Source organism: Canis lupus, chromosome 8 (genome assembly GCF_003254725.2).
Source record: "Canis lupus dingo isolate Sandy chromosome 8, ASM325472v2, whole genome shotgun sequence".
In the NCBI taxonomy this organism is placed as follows: Eukaryota; Metazoa; Chordata; class Mammalia; order Carnivora; family Canidae; genus Canis; species Canis lupus.
Window position 1 is genome coordinate 45,900,855 of NC_064250.1, and position 19,869 is coordinate 45,920,723.

At 40.3% G+C, this 19,869-nt stretch overlaps 1 protein-coding gene across 18 annotated transcripts in view; it reads left to right on the forward strand.

Annotated features, from left to right (window-relative positions):
- RGS6 (regulator of G protein signaling 6) overlaps positions 1 to 19,869 on the forward strand; it is a 580,135-nt gene that overhangs the window by 386,105 nt on the left and 174,161 nt on the right. For all 18 annotated transcript variants that reach the window (XR_007412708.1, XM_049113649.1, XM_025443423.3 and 15 more), the window contains one exon: positions 12,594 to 12,693. Coding sequence is in view for 17 of the 18 variants with exons in the window: in XM_049113649.1 (XP_048969606.1) it covers positions 12,594 to 12,693 (100 nt within the window). In the remaining variant the exon portion in view is untranslated. The remainder of the gene's footprint in view (positions 1 to 12,593; positions 12,694 to 19,869) is intronic.

Below are 19,869 nucleotides of genomic sequence, written 5' to 3' on the forward strand. Positions count from 1 at the left end.
GGCTGAAATTGCCCCTCACCCACCAGCCATTGACCTAGTAGACACCCCTCCCCAGGTGACTTAGGCCCTGTGAAAGCCCTCCTCAGGTGAGGGACAAAACCCACTGCCTCCCAAATTGTCATGGTCAGTGTTTCAAATCCAGTAGTTTCTTGATAGGTATCCCCCCCCCACACCTCCTAGATCCCCGCAACTCCTTAATCCGTAAGTAGAGAAAGAAATTTCTTTTTATTGGAAAGAGGCACAGATAGTTTTATTGGAAAGAAACATAAGTTTCTACTTACAATCTTTTTCTCCTCTGTTCCTCCTGATGACTGTGAGGTAGGCAGCATGGACTAATGACTGGCAAGCAGGAGGACCACGTTCCCACCCACCTGCCTCCCCCATAGGTGGGGGCTGGGCCCCCATGGCTCCTAGAGCCTACCTGACTGGTCAGCATGCAGGCACCACCTGATGCTTTCTTGCCTTCCTGCTGCAGAAGAGATGCAGGGAGACTGTAATAATAATAATAATAATAATAATAATAATAATAATAACTACAAAAGCTACTTAATCTGAGTGATAAATAGAAGTCATTGGCAAATGACCCTGCCATTCTCCCTGGGGGCTCGCCTGTTTTATTTTCAGATATGGGTATTTACCCCGGGTTTTCCGACGGTCCATCAGATGCTTCCCTGAGTTGCTCAAGCTCCTTAGAATAAAATCAGAATTAAATCGGAGAGATGCATACTGCCTTAAATCTCATTTTCTTGAAGATGAAAGTTTTTCTTTCAGTCTGTAATTTCAGGAGCAGTAGGCAAAGGGCTTGGAGATTAAAAAGAACACCTGTTCCTGGGCATGCAAAGCTTGTCCTTCCTTTAGGCAGATATGCACCCCCCCCCCCCCTTGGCAAATTCTGCTGCTTATCCTGGCTTGTGGTGGGACTTGGGATCTAAGGCCAAAATAAGACTGCTCTGGGGAGCTCAGGCTAATACAGAGCTGGGTAATGAAATAATAATTTTCTCTGTAGTTGGAAACCTATGCAAAGTGGGTCCCATTCAGTGAGAAGTGACTTTAGGGACACCTGTTTGGAAAGCGTGGCTCTCCAGGAGCAGCTGCTGTCCTCAGAGGCTCCCTTATAATCTCCAGGGAGCAGTAGAACCTCCTGTGGTTACTCCCTTGCCTCAGATGGAGAAAGAAATTAAAATCTATTATGAAGGAGGAGAGAGTAACATTTCTCGGGAGCAACTATCTATGTGCTAAGAACTTTTGCCTATATACTCATTTAAATCTTAGAAATAAATTGCTGTTCTTGGAAATAAAGTGGTTCCTTGATTTTAAAGAAATTTGGGGAAATATCAAGCTTAAGAAGAGGATGAAATTACCCATGATTCCTTGACCTGTTCTGTTTAATCCCTTGGTGGCTGTAATGAGAGAGGCCAGCCATTTCAGAAAGACCCGAGTGTGCCATGGTCTTCTTCGAGTAAGGAGGGAGAAAGGGCATGCAAGGGGGCGCTTTCTGGTACAGGAATGTAGGGAGGGGAAGGACTCGAACTCTGCAGGTGGGATCACAACCTCTGGGCAGTCAGTTCAGCCCAGGAAGGGGAGTCCGTACGGCATCACTTAGGTATGTATTCCAGAAAACATCAGCCCCTGGGGCTGTATATTCAGAAGTAGCATTAATTATCCACAGGAGAGCCTTGAGATATGAGACCCCAATTGGAAGCCTTGCTTTGCCCACTGGCAGCACAAATCAGTTGTCCAGAGCCCTGCCCATGGGGTCCAGTAGGATGCTGGATGCTATGGGCAGTGGCTAAGGGGCTTCCTCAGGAGAAGAGGCAGGAATCACCTGAAGTTAATGGTGTCATTGCAAAATCTTTTGCATGGCCCCCTTGGGGACTGTACCCCTTTTTCCTTTGGCTCATTAAACATCCTGGAGGGGCCTCCCCAACTAAAAGGTGAGCAGCGAGGGAAGGACCTGCCTGTCTGGTTTCCCAGCCCCTAGCACATCGTGAGTATTCAAATATATTTGGAACAAGCAATGATTCACCTCCCATTTCTCCTTTAGGACTGCTTTGCCTGATTTTGCCTCTATGGAAGCTCCCCCCACCCCACTGTGATTTATCTCAGTCTCCTCCCTCAGGGGTGACTCTTGCACTCACTGGAGCAGCTCGGGCACCAGACATGAAGAATGGTATAATCAAAGAAAAGGCCCCAGGAAGAGAAAATGACACATTTGGGTGCAGAGAGGCTGTGATCTGAAGAAATGAAGAGCATGCCCCTTGGGTCAGGCCAGGGAGGGGGGACAGATGAACTCACACTACGTAAAATCACACTCACCGAGCTGAGGAGAGGTAGGCAGGATGAGCCCTCGAGGACCAAGGGTGGTACCATGGCCAACTTCAATGAGATGCTTAGCACCAAGAAGTGGTGCCACCTCAGGTTCTTCTGTAACAGGCAGTCCTGAGCAAAGCAGGCAACTTCTGGTTCTTGCCTCACATCCTTGGAATGGAAAAAGGGGAGCAAGAAATATAGACAATTTATAATGCATATGTGTGCATGGACTGGAAACATCAAGGGTCATTTCCTAGAAGAGGGGCTTGCTTTGGAGCAAGACCTAGAAGTATGACTAGGATCCAGGTGGGTTTGCAGTAGGTTAGATGAAGCATAGTGTGGGCCAAGAGAGAGAGCAGGGAATTTTTGCAGATAGGTGTGTCCAGAAACAAAAAGCATTATAGGAGTTGATGCTGGAAAGTTAGTTTGACACCAAATAATAAAGGACCCTGAATTCCGTAGGAGGAAACCTGGCATTTATTTTGTGGCAGGAGGGAGCCACCACAGGTTTCTGAGGAGGGGATAATTTACATAAATTATTTCAGGCCCTGAAATTCATTCTAGTTGCCATTTCAGTTGTTCAGTTTGGAGTAGGACAGGGTGTTGAGGTAGAGTCAGAAAGGAAGTGAGCCAGAAAGAATAAGTGATTTCAGCATCCAGGATGTCCTTGGGGTCAGAGGGAGGACAAGTCTCATGTCCTTCAATCCTTTCCAAGCGGAAAAAAATTGCAGCGATATTCTAGGACACTGGGTGGACTGGTTTTTCCTTGGAAACAAAAGTATTGTTAGGCTCTTTCCAGCAGTAAGGGGAAGGTGATATGCATGTTAAAACTAGAATCTTTCTATAGAAACTTAATATGAAAAGATATATATTCACATTTGGAGCATTTTATCCTGCTTACCTAATTATTTGGGCTGTGTTGCCACGTCATATTCCTTGTGGGCTAGTTCTCCCTTGGCGGGCCAGGTTGAAGAATGTGGCAAGATAAAATTTGAGATGGGAAATAAAAAAGGATATTTGTTTTTCCATGTATAGAATGTTGTGTTGGCATTAATTAATGGGCCACTTAAGAAGCCCTTAAAAGTAACCTCTGAGCCACCATCTAATTGGTCCCAGGTAGACCGGAAACTGAAGCGTTTAAAATGTCATGGAAGCAATTACTTCAGGTTATAGACAGATGTTTTTGTTGTCCTCAACTCTGACATCTTCCCCCAAGCAGACTATCACAATTCCTTGGTTTGTCTGTTAAGCTGTTCAGATGGAACAGTGGGGAAATCCACCCACTTCCTCTCCAAAATACTAATCTGTTTTGGAAACAATGCAGACTACTGATTTTCCAGACATTTATTCATGAGTATGGGTCACTATATGTATTAGTTTTCTACTGCTGCTATAACAAATTACCTTAGGCTCAATAGTTTAACACAAGATACATTTACTATAGTATAGTTCTTGTTGTCCGAAGTCTGATGTGGGGGTCTCTGGGCTAAAATCAAGATCTTGGCTGGACTGCATACCTTTTGAAGGCTCTAGGAGACGATCTGTTTCCTTGCCTTTTTCCAAGGGGTCACCACATTCTTTGCCTTATAGTCTGTTCCTTCATCTTTAAAGCCAGCAGAGTCTCATGTCTCGGACATTTTTTTCTGTGGTCACATCTCTCTCTAAATGACTTAGCTGGGAAGAGTCTTCATCTTTCAAGATGATTAGACTGAGTGCACCTACACTCACCAGGATAATCATTCACCCACCTCAAGGTCCTTAACTTGAATCACACCCGCAAAGTCTCTGTTGCCATACAAAGTAACATCCTCACAGTTTCCAGCAATTAGAATGTGGACAACTTTTGAGGGGATCATTGTTTCTGCCTTCCACACTGTGTACTAAACGTTGAAGCATAAGATGTGGCCTCATCATCTGCATTTTCTTCCACTATGCTAAAGACTTAGGTGAACCAGGGTCTGCTTGGAAGTTGCCCTGACATCTGGGATAGTGATCCCAGGAGACAGCTCTGGGGCAAGACTGCCTGGGTTTGATACCAGTGATATCATTATTCAACAGCCTCATGTGGCCTTGGACAATTTGCTTGCCCTAAGTATCAGTGTGTGTTTTTTTTATAAAGGGTGGAGAATGAGAAGCAGATGGCATGCAAATTAGGGCAATTTGAGAAGATTACAATAGAGATTTTAGGTCTTTTCCCATTGCTAGAACGTATTCTTGATCAGTGTCCCTTTTCCTCATAGCTGGCCTTCTGCAGTCAGAGATTCCTTATTCTATGGCTCACCCAAAGGACCCGCTCCACTTATTTCCAAGCAAACATAGATGCTTATACAAGAGACACTATGCCTTCTAAAGCTTTGCCATTCCTTCAAGCTGAGGGGAGTCATTTGCTCTAAAATATCATCAGTAAACCATTTTTTCACTAACCAAAAACGTCATTCTTGTCTGTTTTTCTCTTCAAGTAAATGGGGGAAAATGTTTTCCATAAAAGTAATTTATGAAGCACTACATATAGTAATACTAAGACCATAAAAATAAGCTTCCAGGAGACAATACAAGTAAAACAACTTTGTCCTTTTACCCTGGCATTGCCCCTGGGTAATGTCAGGCATAGTACACTAGGGAGCTGCTCTAAGGTCAACTGATACTCGGGTGCTTATTGAACAATTCTTTGAACATTGTTGCTAAGATTCATTTATTTAATTCATTTCCAAAGCAGAATGATCTTTAAAAATGTAAACACCAAGTTCACTTTAAAGTTCAGATATTAGGGATCCCTGGGTGGCGCAGCAGTTTAGCACCTGCCTTTGGCCCAGGGCGCGATCCTGGAGACCCGGGATCGAATCCCACATCGGGCTCCTGGTGCATGGAGCCTGCTTCTCCCTCTGCCTGTGTCTCTGCCTCTCTCTCTCTCTCTGTGTGACTATCATAAATAAATAAAAATTTAAAAAAAATAAAGTTCAGATATTACTACCCATAAGATACTAATATATTAAGCATCCCATTTAATGCTGGAATCCAAGACAAAGTTCTTGAAGAATATAATGCTTATGGTGGGTGCCGGGATGGCTCAGTTATTAAGTATGCGACACTTGATTTCAGCTCAGGTCATGATATCAATCCCCATGTCAGGCTCTGCACTGGGCATGAAGCCTGCTTGAGATTCTCTCTTTCCATCTCCCTCTGACCCTCCCCAACCCTGCGCACACATACATGCTTTGTCTCTCTCTCCTTAAAAAAAATAGTACGCATGAGATGGAAGCAATTTCAATGTCCCTCAATAGGTGAATGGATAAAGAAAATTATATATATATGAAATATATCTATATCTATCCATCCATCCATCCATCCATCCATCCATAATGGGATATTACTCAGCCATAAAAACAGAATGAAATCTTGCCATCTGCAGGAATATGGATGGACTTTGAGACCATTATGCTAAGAGAAATAAGAGAGAAAGACATATGACTTCACTTAAATGTGGAAAACAAAGCAAATGAACAAACAAAACAAGTGCAAACAAACTCATTGATACAAAGAACAAACTGATGATCCATGATGAGAGAGAACAGACTGTCTTTTATTCACTGGTGGCTGATACAGAGAACAAACTGGTGGGTAGGGAGATGGAGGGATGGGCAAAACAGGTGAAGGGGATTAAGAGGTATAATCTTACAGTTATAAAATAAAGACAAGGGGATGTAGAGTACAGCATAGGGAATATAGTCAATAATGTAGCAACTGGGTCTGGTGACAGTTGGTAACTAGGTTTATTGTGGTGACCATTTTATATATAAATATTGAATCACTATGTTGTACATCTGAAACTAGTATAATATTGTATGTCAATTATTCTTCAATTTAAAAAAGGAATAGAATAGCACTCGTGTCATTCATATAATTATTCATCAGCAAATATTTACTGAGCACCTACTATTAGGATTAAATGATCAGAAAAATAGTCAAATGGGAAAAGCAAGCACAAGTTAAAGTGATAATTGATATAGAGAAAAGACAGAGGGTCCTAACAGACCTTATAACAGAACAAGCACTGAGAAACCATAGACAGATTTTAAGCAGGGGAGTTAAAGGATGAATTTTTTCCTTTAAGGATATCACACAAGCTACAATATGGAGAACAGATCAGAGAGGAGTCAGGCCTGCCCGGTCATCCTTTATGAATGTTCTTTAATACAGGATCTTTGTGGCGGACAATGTTATTTGGTGAACCCAACCCTGTTTTTATTCCCCCTCTCCCATGCTTCCATGTGGTATGGAGGCTGGATAAACTGAATACCCTTTGCCCAGCTCCCTTTACCATGCAACATGCTCTGGCCAATGAGACTAGAGCACAGATCTCTTGGCCTCTTCTGGGAAGGTGTGTGCTTCTACCAACACTCTGCCCTTCTTCCTGCCTTTCTTCTTGTTGTCAAAGGTAGAAGTGATGCCTAGAGCTGAGGCCACTCTCTGGCAAGCACGAGGGAAAGGCCAAGATGATGATTCACATAGAATTGCATAACCCCAGTAATGCTATCAGCCATCCATGCACACATTGCTTGTTATGTGGGAAAAATAATTCCCAATGTTTAGAGGTTGGATTTTTTTTTTAACTTTTATCAAAAGTATTTCAGGCTGATACAATGATTCAGAAGTAAGTTTAACTGAAAATAAATTAACAGGCATTTCAGTCACTGTCATAGCTAGCACAAGGACTCTGAGGATTCCCCTCCTGCTGTTGAAATCACCATCTTTTGAATGGGATGGTGAAAGAGGGAGGGGGGGTTCCCCTTTTTGATGACCTCTGAAAGTAGTATTCCTTAGTGTTTCACTGTCAAGCTCTTTTGAGCCTGTACTTGGCTCCGCTGCCACATCCTTAACTTTGAACCCCGATGCCAGAATCTTTCTGAACTGTATTAGTCCACAATGAAAGGGAACAGACTTTTACCCACTTCTGTAACTGTAGAAACTAAAATTGTGCCTGGCACTTTGTAGGCGCTCAATAAATGTCCACTAACCCGGTAAGTGAAGCTGAGTACATTTATAAGTTGAAAATAGCAAAGTGCTATGTTTTTAAAAATAAAAATGAAAAATAGCCTGATCTTATGGAACACATATGGGGACAGAGCATGCTCAGTGAAGCATACACATTTTGGATTAAGAAATATGATTATCATTTGCCAGCTCTGATTCCTGCCTCTGGGCTGATAAGATGTGTCCAAAGAGTCATTTTCACTCATTCATAGACACCAAAACAGAAAGGGTCTTTAATGAAATGCAGGAGCTGGAATGACAGGCATTAGTGGCGAGAAATAGGCAATTGATTGCAAAGTCAAGATGAAACGCTTCAATAGAAAAGACCTTCACGCCTGAGGCATACTTTTTTGCTAAAATTGTTGTGGGTATATATATATATTTTTAATAATGGCAATATAGTTTTCCTATTCTTGAAGTTTTTTAATCTTCCACTGAGGAAAAATTGGAGGAGCTAAATAAATCAGTTCATTGGATAATTAATTTACACAAACAAAACTAATATTGGCCTTTTGTCATTTCTGTTGGGAGTGTCATCTGTATAAGCAGAGATGAGCAGGCAAGGAACTGATCAGTAAGGAACAGTGTCAGGGCCTCTTTAGATCATGTCTCTGTCTGGCTTCTAATGCCGTTTGTCCAAAATGATTTCTGAAAACGCCAAAACTTCCCGGTCCTGCTGTGCACATCACCTTGCACCTCAGCCCAGGGAAGAGTTCTGTATGGAGCCATCTGGCCAATGGGCAGCAGGGAGAATGGAAAGCCAGAGACGTGATTGCCTGTCCTGTCCTTTTCTTGCAGACACAGCCTTACATTTGTCAAGTCAGGGAAAGTTCTTGTGTCTTAGAACTAGAAATCTTAGTTTAGCCATCAGGCCTATCACTGTAGAGATGAGGGCACTATATCCAGAGAGGTTAAGTAACTTGTCCAAGGTTGACACAGCAAATCAGTGAAGCTGAGGCTAGCCTTTCTCCTGGGCCTCAGACCAGTGTTCCTCCTGCAGTCCTGCTTCGGCCTCACTTTGTGGAAAGGTGGTTGCTTCTCCCCACTCCTCTTACACACCACAGTTATATCAGTGAATTATGTCTACTGTCTCATGATATTCCTCAATTCAAAGGAAACCCACCCTATAGTGTAACGGTTCCCATTTTCCCTGCTCTTTGGAAGAATGTTCTACGTGCATGTCAGTGCTGAGTCTTGAGCTCCTTTGTAGGAGGGTGTCCTGGTTGTTGGGACTCATCCAGGCAGAACCGGATGAGTTGGTCAAGGAGCTTTTCTGCATTACTTGCTGTCAAATAACAGCCATGTCTATTGATTGGCACAGGGAAATTTAGGTCCAACATTCTCCCTAATGATACAGAGCTTCATATTAAAGGATGTCAAGAAGTTGATGTCGCTCTTCTTTAGGAACAAAAGGTGTCTGAAGTTAGATGGGACTGAATAACCAAGAAAATATAAATAGACACCTTCCTATCTCCCCAGTCCCCACCCAGGAGCTGTGATCCACCATAGAAGATAAATCTTGCCAAGTCTCTGGGACAAAGGAAGAAAAAACACAGAGCAGCTAGGCATCAGCAGTCATTGGACCAAAATAAATTCTGAGACGGTTGATAATCTGATTATCTGGATCAATTTCTCTGTTTCCTTCTCCACCCCCTTAGGACTGAGCTGAACTTCCCCTTCAATGCAAACAGTATTAGGTGCCTTGCATCTGAAGAGCATGTCAGCAGACACTGGTCAAAAATAAGAGGAATCTTGGATTTGATAGAGTTTGGACATTAGAGTCAGGAAGACTTGGACAAGAATTTGGACTTTGCCACTTACTAGCCATTTGTCCTTGGATAAATCTAACCTTCTGAGCCTAAATTTCAAGATCTTTACTAAGTAACTTTTAAGACTGAGAAATTAATTAGATAATTTATTTAAAATAATACTGGGGACAGTGTTGATCATTTGTAGATGTTCTGAAAATATTTGCCATTATAATTTATATAGCCTCCTGGGATCCCACTCTGGATTTTTTGGTAGGTCTGTACTCTCAGCATCTCACCAGAAAACTTGACCAAAAAAAAAAAAAAAATCAGAAGCAGTATTATTAGCTGATGTTGCAGAGGACCATGCTCCAGAATCAAACTCAGCTATCACAAATTTTCCTGACACAACAGAATGGGCTAAGACGAGTATAGGCCCTAAGAATTTTTTAAGTAAATTGTGGATGGTATTATTGGAATTTCTGCATTCTTAAAAAGCATTGAATTTTAGGATACCCCACCTCTGGATTCTTGATTCTTATTACTAAGTGTTTGTGTGGCTTCAGCAATTTTTGATAGGTGCATTTATTTTAGAGCCCTGCTGTGTCAGTAAGCTATCGCCACAATTTTTCTGGATAGTAAACCACCCAAACTCAGGGCCATATAACAATAAACTCATGAGTGTGCAGATCAACTAAGGTTTGACCTATCTGGCTGTAGGTTGGGTCCCTTCTGATCTAGATGTCTCTCATCCTCCTTGCGACAACTATCTGATATAGGAATGCAGGAGAAGAGGGTGAGCATGACCATGCAGGTACATTGAAGGCCTCTGCTAACCTCACGTTCAGTATCCTCCCATTAGCCAGGCAAGTCACATGGCCAAGCCCAAAGGTCAAGGGGCAGACTCATGGATTTGGGTAAATATTAATACTATGGAGAAGTCAAGAATTGGGGACCAATGAACATTCTTCCACATTTCTGGTGTTGTAAACTATTGCTGCAATGTAATTCCCTTTCTGGTCCCTTAAGGGTGTTGTCTTTTTGACCTGGCTATAACCTCTGATAAATAATATACCTCATACATCTTGGCATATTGTGAGCCCACATGAGAAGATAGGTAGGTATTCTTAAATAAATATGTCCTTTTAAGATTTGGTGTTGGGATGAAATGACTTCATAGAGCATGGAAGAAAAGAACTGTGGAGCATGCCTCTGCACAGCCAGTCCTTCAATCCAGCCCACATCAGCAGGGAATGGTAATTACTATCATCTAATGGCAAGTCAAGAGTGTAACTGAATTGAAATATTGGCTTCCCTCCAATTCCCAATGATTTTGAGTCCATTCTATAAAAAGCATCAATGTAACTGATACATGTGGGTTCAGATAGCACACCAGATCAAAAGCATAGATTACTTTGAAAATATGACCATTTTTTTCTAGGAATAACTCTTCTTGACTATTTGTAAGGAATACTCAGACTACTCTAAATCATTGGGCTGAGGTGAGGGGCAGTAAGGCAGGGCAGTAGCTGAGACGGTAACATGAATGTGGATGAAAAATCTTCTTATCCTGTCACTTACCAGAATGTAGGTCTTCAGAGAATAACCTTTATTCTTAGCATGATATATTCATCTACTCCCTAAAGGGCCAGGAGCTTAAGATTCTTTCTCATTATCACTACTTCTCGGAAAAACCCAGAAATAACCAGAGGAAAGTGGTCTTCCTGCTTGGCTACTTTTCTGGGAATCTTATTGAAGGCAGCACAGCTCAGGGGTTAGAAACCTGAGCTCTGAAGTCTGTGGCTGTGTTTAAACTCAACTGGGTAGCTGTGTGACTTTGAGAAGGTTGCTTAACCTCTGTGGTGGTCATTGGGGCTGTTCACAGATGGTCAGTTTCCCTTTCCTCCTGGCACCCAAAAGACTCAACCCCCTGGCTCCTTTGTAGTTGGGTGGTGCCATGTAACTAGTTCTAGCCAAAGAATTGTGAGCAAAGGTGTTGTATATAGGGTTTCTTGGCTACAACATTTGACAATCAATGCAAGATTCTCCAGAATTCTCTCTTGTCCCTCTAGCACAATGATGAGCAACATTCAAGATGGTGACCATTCCATCAACCTGGGTCACAGAATAACTACAATGAGCAGAAGCCCCCTGGTGACCTGTGATAGACTTGAAGCATGAGAAAGAAATAAACTTGTTTGTACCCAGCCATTATGATTTTGAGGGTTATTTGTTACAATAACCTGATCTACCCTGGTTTGATATGTGAAAAGTGAGGGTAACATAGAATCTAGATTATGAAATAATCATGAAAATTAAGTAGGTTAATATATGTACGATATTGTGCCACATAGTAAATTCTTAATATAGTTTATCTATTGTATTTAATTAAGTAATTTTGCATTCTAACTAGTCTCTAATGAGTTATTTATATCTTTCAAGTAAGTTGCTGTGTGATTTTGAGAAATTCAACCTCAAATTGCAATACTAGTATGTTAGACTAGATGAGCTAGAGTTTTAAATCTCTAGACTTAAAGTTATGTGCATCTTTTATGGAAATACTCAGAGGACCCATCCTGGTGTTTCACAAATATTCTGTTGAGTAGGGGAACAAGATATGTGATAAAACTAAACATCATTTTCTCCCTTTTCCCAGTTGCTCCCTACCCCCAACTTCCCAAACAATAAGATCTATGTCCTTGTCAAAGATTGTTCTGTATTCTATTCTGAAACTTTCTGCCCAGGAAATTACATCTGGCCTGTAAATTCTTAGCTACAAATTGATTTCCCAATTTATGCACCTATATTCTTAGTAATCCATCTTCTCTCTTGGTTCTGTATTCAACATAAATACATAATATATTGTTTTATTAATAAAATCTCACTGGCTTCAAGCCACAGCCCACCATGGTCTTTCTTTTGGCAGTATGGTCTTCTTTAGTCCAAAAGGAGTTCCGCTTTAATCCTGGCTCAAAGTGACCACGCTCACACCACCGCAACCAACCACTGAAACCTGTCCTCCAATTTCTCTGGATCAGAACTTTCCACATCTTGATTTACAGTATTTATTTTTTTCTCCTTTGTGATACTGTCTGGATCCTACACTGGTCCCAAAGGCCACATAGCTCATATTGTTCAGCCTATATATAAACCAAATGTGGGAAAGAGGAGGAATCTCATTGCATACATATTGACTTCCATGTTGGAATCAGTTCATTAGGAATCCTAATATTTTTCCCTCCTTACCTTCTTGATCTAGGAGTCTTTAGACCATGCTTTATGTTCCTGTATATAACCTCATGACCTCCCCACCCACCTCTAGTGCTTGGTTTATTATAGATCCTGCTACTGTGTTTATTGACTGTCTAGGTGGAGGACTTTTTTTTTATATCTATTGTTCATATATATTCATACATGTTCATTTTGGGAGGAAGTGACATTTCTTTATCCTCTTTCAGAGGATTACTTTATGGGAGGAAGTGACATTTCTTTATTCGCTTTCAGATTGAAGATATCATTACGAAGATGCAAGATGACAAGACAGGTGGTGTGCCCATCAGAACAGTTAAGAGCTTTCTCTCCAAAATTCCCAGTGTTGTCACAGGTAAACATTGTCCTTTTGAGTGTTGGTGGCAATAGGAGAAGGCTGCTAAAAAGAGTTGTGTAGTCTTGATTGTTTCCTGGAATGTGTCTAAGAATTTGTGAATAGTAAAAACGATACATTCAATGTGCTTCTTAATGTAAAATTCTGGTCATGGTTTCTGAAAGCTACTCTTTGCCACTGATTCAGAATGGTCTTACCATGACCAACCCTTCTATGTACAGGTTGAGGCTTCTGGAAAAAAACAAACTCATTAGTGAACTGGATAGCCCATCAGTAACTTGGCCTATGAGATATACACAAGCACAGATATATTAAAGAAAGTACTTTAGTTATAACAAGCTTTAAGAAAGTCTTACGTACAAATTCTACAAAATGCTTGTATTTTAAGTTTTTAAACTCATTATACTTGAACTTTTGAAAGAAGTGATTTTAGAATATTTTCTGCATTACTTTGAGTACTTTGTATATTTTGTATGCTCAGACATTAAAAAAATTAACTATGAGATGTGGCAAACACATGGGTATAGTTTCAAGTATAATATTAAAATGGGCCACCTGTGCCTACCACCTTTGCTTCCTAAATAACATTTCATCAGTATCTTAGAGCCCCTCTGAACCTAATGGATGACATCTGCCTCCCTTTCGGTTATAAGTAATCACTATCTACTTTTTATCCTAATCAGTTTCTTTTCTTCATAATTTTACCACATGGGTGTGTGTCCCTTTTATCTAAACTAAAAAACAAATAAATTAAAATGAAATTTTAGGTAGTTTTCTCATTATCAAAATATAGCTATTTCCTTCCCAAATTATAGAATAATTAAAATAAAAAATAAAAAATACTAACAATACCAAGTGCCAGTGAGGCTATAGAGCAACTGGAACTCACACATTGCTGGGAGAAAGGTAAAATGCAGCTACTCTGGAAATTTCTTATAATGTTAGACAAATGCTTACCATCTAACCCAAAATCCCACTCCTTTGGTATTTATCCGAGAGAAATGAAAACATGCATTCAGACGAAAACTTGTAAATATATATGACAACTTTATTTATAATCTCCAAAGCCTGAACACAACCCAAATGCCCTTCAATGGGTGAATGAACAAACTGTGGTAGACCCATCTTCATCAATGAAAAGGAGTGAATCATTGATATAGGAACTAACTTAGATGAACCTCAAAATTATTTTTCTGAGTGAAAGAAGCCAATCTCAAAATATTACATGCTATATGATTCCATTTATATAACATTCTAAAAAAGCCCAAAACTATAGTGATGGAGAATGGATCAGTAGTTGCCAAAGATTGAGAGCTGGGGGAGCATATGACTATAAAGAGGTCACACAAAGGAGTTTTATAAGGTTACAGTGGAACTATTTTGTATCCTGATTGTGGTGGTGGTAGTGACATCTATACATAGGTCAAAATTCATAGAATAGCACACCAAAAAAAGAAAAAAGGCTAATATTAGTATGTTACCTTAAAAAATAAATACACTCAACTGAGGTACCCATAAGTATCCTAAATCATTATTCAGACTGTCACTGTTTGAACTCGGGTACCAAATAGATCTGGATAATGAAGGATCATTGTATTGTTAGTATGCTCTAATTTTGAAATTTATATAAATGAAATTATAATATTGGCTGTGATATATTTTTCATAAACTTCTGGATTTTGCTTGATAAAATGTTTATGATTTTTTTTAAATGTTTATGATTTTTAAATCTATTTTCATGGGAAGATTAGTTTGTTGTTTTTCTTACCCTTGTTGCTGGCTTGGTTATCAAATTTATGGTAGACTACTAAGATGAACCATGGAGTATATTTCTTTTGTTGATATTGTGGTTGTTCTCTGAAAAAAATTTTCTCTTTAATCTAGATTTTAGGTGTTTAGTTTCAATTATTTTATTTATTTTTTATTTTTAGAAATTCCATCTGGTTCTTTTTCCAATATACTTAGTCATTCATTCAACACATATCTATTGAGTGTTTACTATTTTCTAAGTGTTACTAGGCAATGGGGATTCAGAAAAAGTAAATGAAACAAATCAAAATGTCTGTTCATGGAATTATAGATTCTAGTGGAGGAGACAACAAAATAAATAAGGAAAATTTGCAAGATTTGAGGTAGTGATAAAAGCCGAAGAGAAAAATAAAGTGCAAAAGGGGGATAGTATCACAACTTTGGAACAGATGGCCAAAGAAGAATTCTCTGGCCAGGTAACATTTGAGTAAAAATGGAAGAGAGATGAAGGATTGAGTCACATGGATATTGAGGGGAAAGAGCATTCCAGAAACCAAGTCCTAAATCTCCAAGGCAGGCATGTTCTGGAGTATAAAAATCAGGTAGAAAAACAACAATAGCAACAACAGAAGGAACAGCTAGAGATGAAGAGGAAAATCAGGAGGACATGGTTTCTTGGATGCCACAGTTTCTAGAAAGGAAGAATAGTGTGATCTACTGTGTCAAAAGCTGTTGCTAATCAAGTAAGATAAGCACTGAGAATCAACCATTGAATGTAGCAACAATTGAATTCCACTGCTGACCTTGATAAGTGCACATTCCATGAAGCATTTGGGGGAAGGGGTGCAAAAAGCCTTATTGTAGTGGGTTCAAGTAAGAATGGGAGGAGGGTGATTTGAGGTAGTGAGTATAATTAATCTTTGAAGGAGTTTTCCTTAAAAAGAAGAAATATAGCAGGATCTAGAGGGGTAAGTAAATAGAGTCAGGACATGTAGGTTTTTTAAGTAATATGAAAGTGACAGTACGCTCATATGATGATGGTGATGACTCAGTAGGGAGGGGAAAATGCTGCAGGAGAAAGAGGAAAAATTTAAGAAGCAATATCAATGAATAGGTAAGAGATGGAATCTGGTGCTCTTTAGTTGGGTGGCTCTAGCTAGAAACATGTACAATTTATTCATAAAAGGAGGAGTAAAGGCACAGTAGATGAACCAAGTTACAAATAAGCATGGTGATGTGGTGGGAGCTTGTAAGAGTCTCCTTCTAATTGTTTCTATTTTCATAGTAATTTGGAAAGGAAAGAAGGTAGAGATGTCAGGTTTGAGAAGAGATCAGAAGCTGTGACTTAGTCATTTAGGGGTGTAAAGAGGTTGTCTGGACTAAAGAAATAGAGTTTTGGCTGTGAGGTAGCATTAAGGACCCTCTTGAGATTATTAATATTTATGAATTTAAAGAGAGGCTATTCTTTCTCCATCCACATTTAGCTCTCTGGACTTGGATATGTATCAGGTAGAAAGCTGGACTTAATTAAAGCTATAGCAAGTATGAGAGTATAATAAATCAAGAGAGAGGGAAGAGAGTGACTGAAATGATTGACCATTAAATTTTAACTGAGTAAGGAAGAAAGTGAAAGATGAGATGCATGAGCAATAGCAAAAAGTAGTGATGACCATGAACTGTAAGTCCAGTAGAAAAGGAGTTTTGGAATTGGAGACCAAAGTAAGAGAAGTAGAAATGTAGGGAGTGGTGATTGGATACTAGAATGTTTGAAATTGGGATTATGAAGGGGTTTCAATGTGTTGGTGGTCACTAGATAAGAGGTAGGTATGACCATGGAAATAAATGATTGAGATGGGATAGAAGGCAAAATCATTAAAAGAGAGGAGGTCAAGGAACTAAGGGGCCATGATTTGGGAAGGCTGAGCTATGTAAATATTGAAATCACTATTGGGGGATAATAAGAGAGGGAGATTGTGAGTCTGTGGTTAAAATCTTCATGGAAGGAGAGACAGAGACCTAGGCATCAGTAGATGACTTTCACAAATAAGAGTTATAGGTGGTTTAGGGGGATCCCTGGGTGGCTCAGTGGTTCAGCGCCTGCCTTTGGCCCAGGGTGTGATCCTGGAGTCCCGGGATCAAGTCCCACATCGGGCTCCCGGGATGGAGCCTGCTTCTCCCTCTGCCTGTGTCTCTGCCTCCTCTCTCTCTCTCTATGTCTATCATGAATGAATAAATAAATAAAATCTTTAAAAAAAAAGAGTTATAGGTGGTTTAACCTGATGTTATGAGAGTTTTTGGAGAAGAGGCAGGGAATGAAGACAGTCTAAAAGAAGACATGAGAAGCTAGGGCATTGCTTACCTGCCTTCAAAACCATGGTGTGTACAGCATGGGAGAAAAAATAGCCACCACCTCAGAGGGCTGCAGAGAACCAGAGCCACCAGGGAAGAATAAGAAGATGAAGGGAATATTAATTGAAAAGGATGAAGATATGAAAAATTTTGCTTATGACTGACCATGAGTTCCAGAGGGCAAATTTCAGGAAATGGTACATACATAACTTGGGTAATAAATGTCCACAGTTTGCTATGTACCAGGCACTAGAGTAGTCATAGGAGATGTAAAGATAAATAAAAACCCAATCTCTACTTTTCAAAAGGTGTTAATCTAATGAGAGAAACAGTCACAGGCAGACCAATAATTACATGAGCAATGTGTTATGACAGAAAATGAACAAAGTCCAGAAGAAAGAATCATGTGTTTTTCTTGAGTAGGTCTAGAACATTTCTCTGAAGTTGTGTATTATTTTTCTATTGCTGTGTAACCAGCTACCACAAATTATAGTGATTTTTTTATTTCTCGTGATCTTGATTCTATGAATTAGTGATCTAGCCAGTTCTGCTAGTCTTACCCTTGAGGCCCTAGTCATCTGATGGTTGAGTGGAGACTAGAGGTCTATGATGGCCTTACTCATTTGTTTGGCAGCAGTGCTTACTCCTAGATGGGGCTGCAGTTCCCCTCTGTGTCCCCTTGTATCACCCTGCAAGTTATACTGAGCTTCTTCATGGTCTGATGATCTCAAGTTTAAGGATTCTTAAGGCCTAAGCTCCAGAACTCATGCAATGTTAAGTACATGCAATCTGTTCTTCAAAGCAGATCACAAGACCAGCCTAGATTGGGGAGGCTGGGGAAACCAACTCTACCTTCTGGTGTAGAAGTAGAATGTCACACTGACATAGGGAGATATGATTCCTTAGAGGCCGTTATTATAATGATCTACTACATGAAATAATTTTAGAACTGGATCTTAAACACAAATTGAAAATGGGGGAAGGTCATTCCAGGCAGAGAAAATAGACTTTTCATGGGCCCAAATGCATGAAAAGTATGCCAGGTTGTAGCAAAGATGAGGTCATTTATGTATGTGTGTATGTGTTTGAAAAGAGGAGCACATTGGCCAAACACCCAGAGGAATTAAAAGGATATGAGACTTAACCTTCAAAACAGATTATAGGGGCACCTGGGTGGCTCAGTTGGTTAAGTGTCTGCATTCAGCTCAGATCATGATCTCAGGGTCCTGGGATTGAGCCCCACATCAGGCTCCCTGCTCAGTAGAGGAGCCTACTTTTCCCTCTCCCTCTGCCACTCCCCCTGCTTTTGCTCTCTCGCTCTCTCTGTCAAATAAATCAAATACATAAATACATAAATACATAAATAAAATATTTTTTAAAAATAACAGATTATAAAGGAACTTGACTTATAGACTTTATCCCTAAGGTAATTGTTGTAAATAGGAGGGGCATCACATCCAATGTTAGAAACAGGAAGAGACAGGGAGCATGAAAACTGGTTAGGGAATCTTTAGATGAGGGAGTCTAAGCAGGAAATAAGGAGCCACAGTATCAACCGGAACCACAGCTTTAGAGCCACACCTCATTTAATCTTCCCAAAAATCCTGTAAGGTAAGAAGTGTTATTATCTCCATTGTACAGGGGAGGAACCCACTAATTTAAGAGCCTAAGTTACTTTTCCAAGGTCACACAACTAGTCAATCACAGGACCTCTGCCTCCAGCGCCCTCTATGGAAGTAGAATGACTGTAAGATTCCAGACATCTGAGAGAAAGCTACAATATAGAATTGATAGGACTTGGTGACTAGATGTGGGGCAAAGGGGGACTCATTCAAAATACGATCCCAGTTAACATGATGGATCGAATATATTCATCTTTTTCTTTTTTGAAACTCCATAAAAATGATAATAAAGGATTTTTTAAAGATAAAATCCCAAAGTTGGAAGCCATTACTATAACATTCCAACGTGAAAAGTAAACATCTTTGGATTAAATAGCCTCCAAAAGATAGTCCAATACAAAAGACAATCAATGCCTCACTCTCAAGATGTGCAGATATGTGAGATCCCCATGGAGAACTATTTCCCAACACAGGAGACAGTAACAACAAAAATTAGGGATCTGAAAAACAAATGGGTATATGGTAGCTGGCACAGCTCTGAGGCAATCTACCATCACTAGTCAGTGGAGAAAGCTGAAAAACACCTCTATTTATGTGATGAAGTCCTCAAAAGGCTCAGACACTAGTAGTTCTATCTAGTTAGAATGCATTTTGCCAACATACTTTCTGTTTAACCACCACTGCATGGGCCAGTCACTAACTCAGTGTCTACTACTGAGCACTTTCAGGTCCCACACTGCCAGCACAGCTCAGGCTGGAGTTGAGGTTGCTCCTAACACTAGTCAAACTCCAGGACAAAAGATAAATCTCATGCTCAACCTGTTCAAGGTAGCAAACATGACATTCAGCCAGCACCTGCTGTGACACAGGGAACAGTTAGCAATTGGAATATAGGAACCTCAGTTGGCAATGCCAACAAGCACAGAAGAACTTAAGTCTGCACCAGTGGATACTCAGCAGCCACAGACTGAAACAGAATTTAGCTGTAATATTGTCACATGGAGCCACAGTCGTAGCCAGACCCAGTCCCATGAGCAGTATGTTTAAACCCATAGCCAGAGTGCTAGCACCAACACAGCAGCCCCAAGCTCTTCACCTCCATCAACGTCCTCTAGAGAAAAATCTAGGATGATATTTCAAGAAAACATTATACCTCCTTGCCCTCCTAAAGTTGCTGGTATTAGAGTAGAGACTACATCCAGAAAAAATCTAGATTGCTGAGACCTTCTGGTATGAAACCCAAGGTGGAAATCCATGAATATATGACCACTCTGCTACCGTGCCAATGGAGATTGTATGTACAGAGCAGTAATCAGCACACACTGTAGCCTTTTCTCCCACTCAGCACCTCCATCCATCTTTCTAACCTTTAGTGAAATAGTCAATCACCCATCACAAACCAGCAGATACTCTTTCACACATTTAGGGAGTTTTGTCACCAACATTGAAGTTTCGC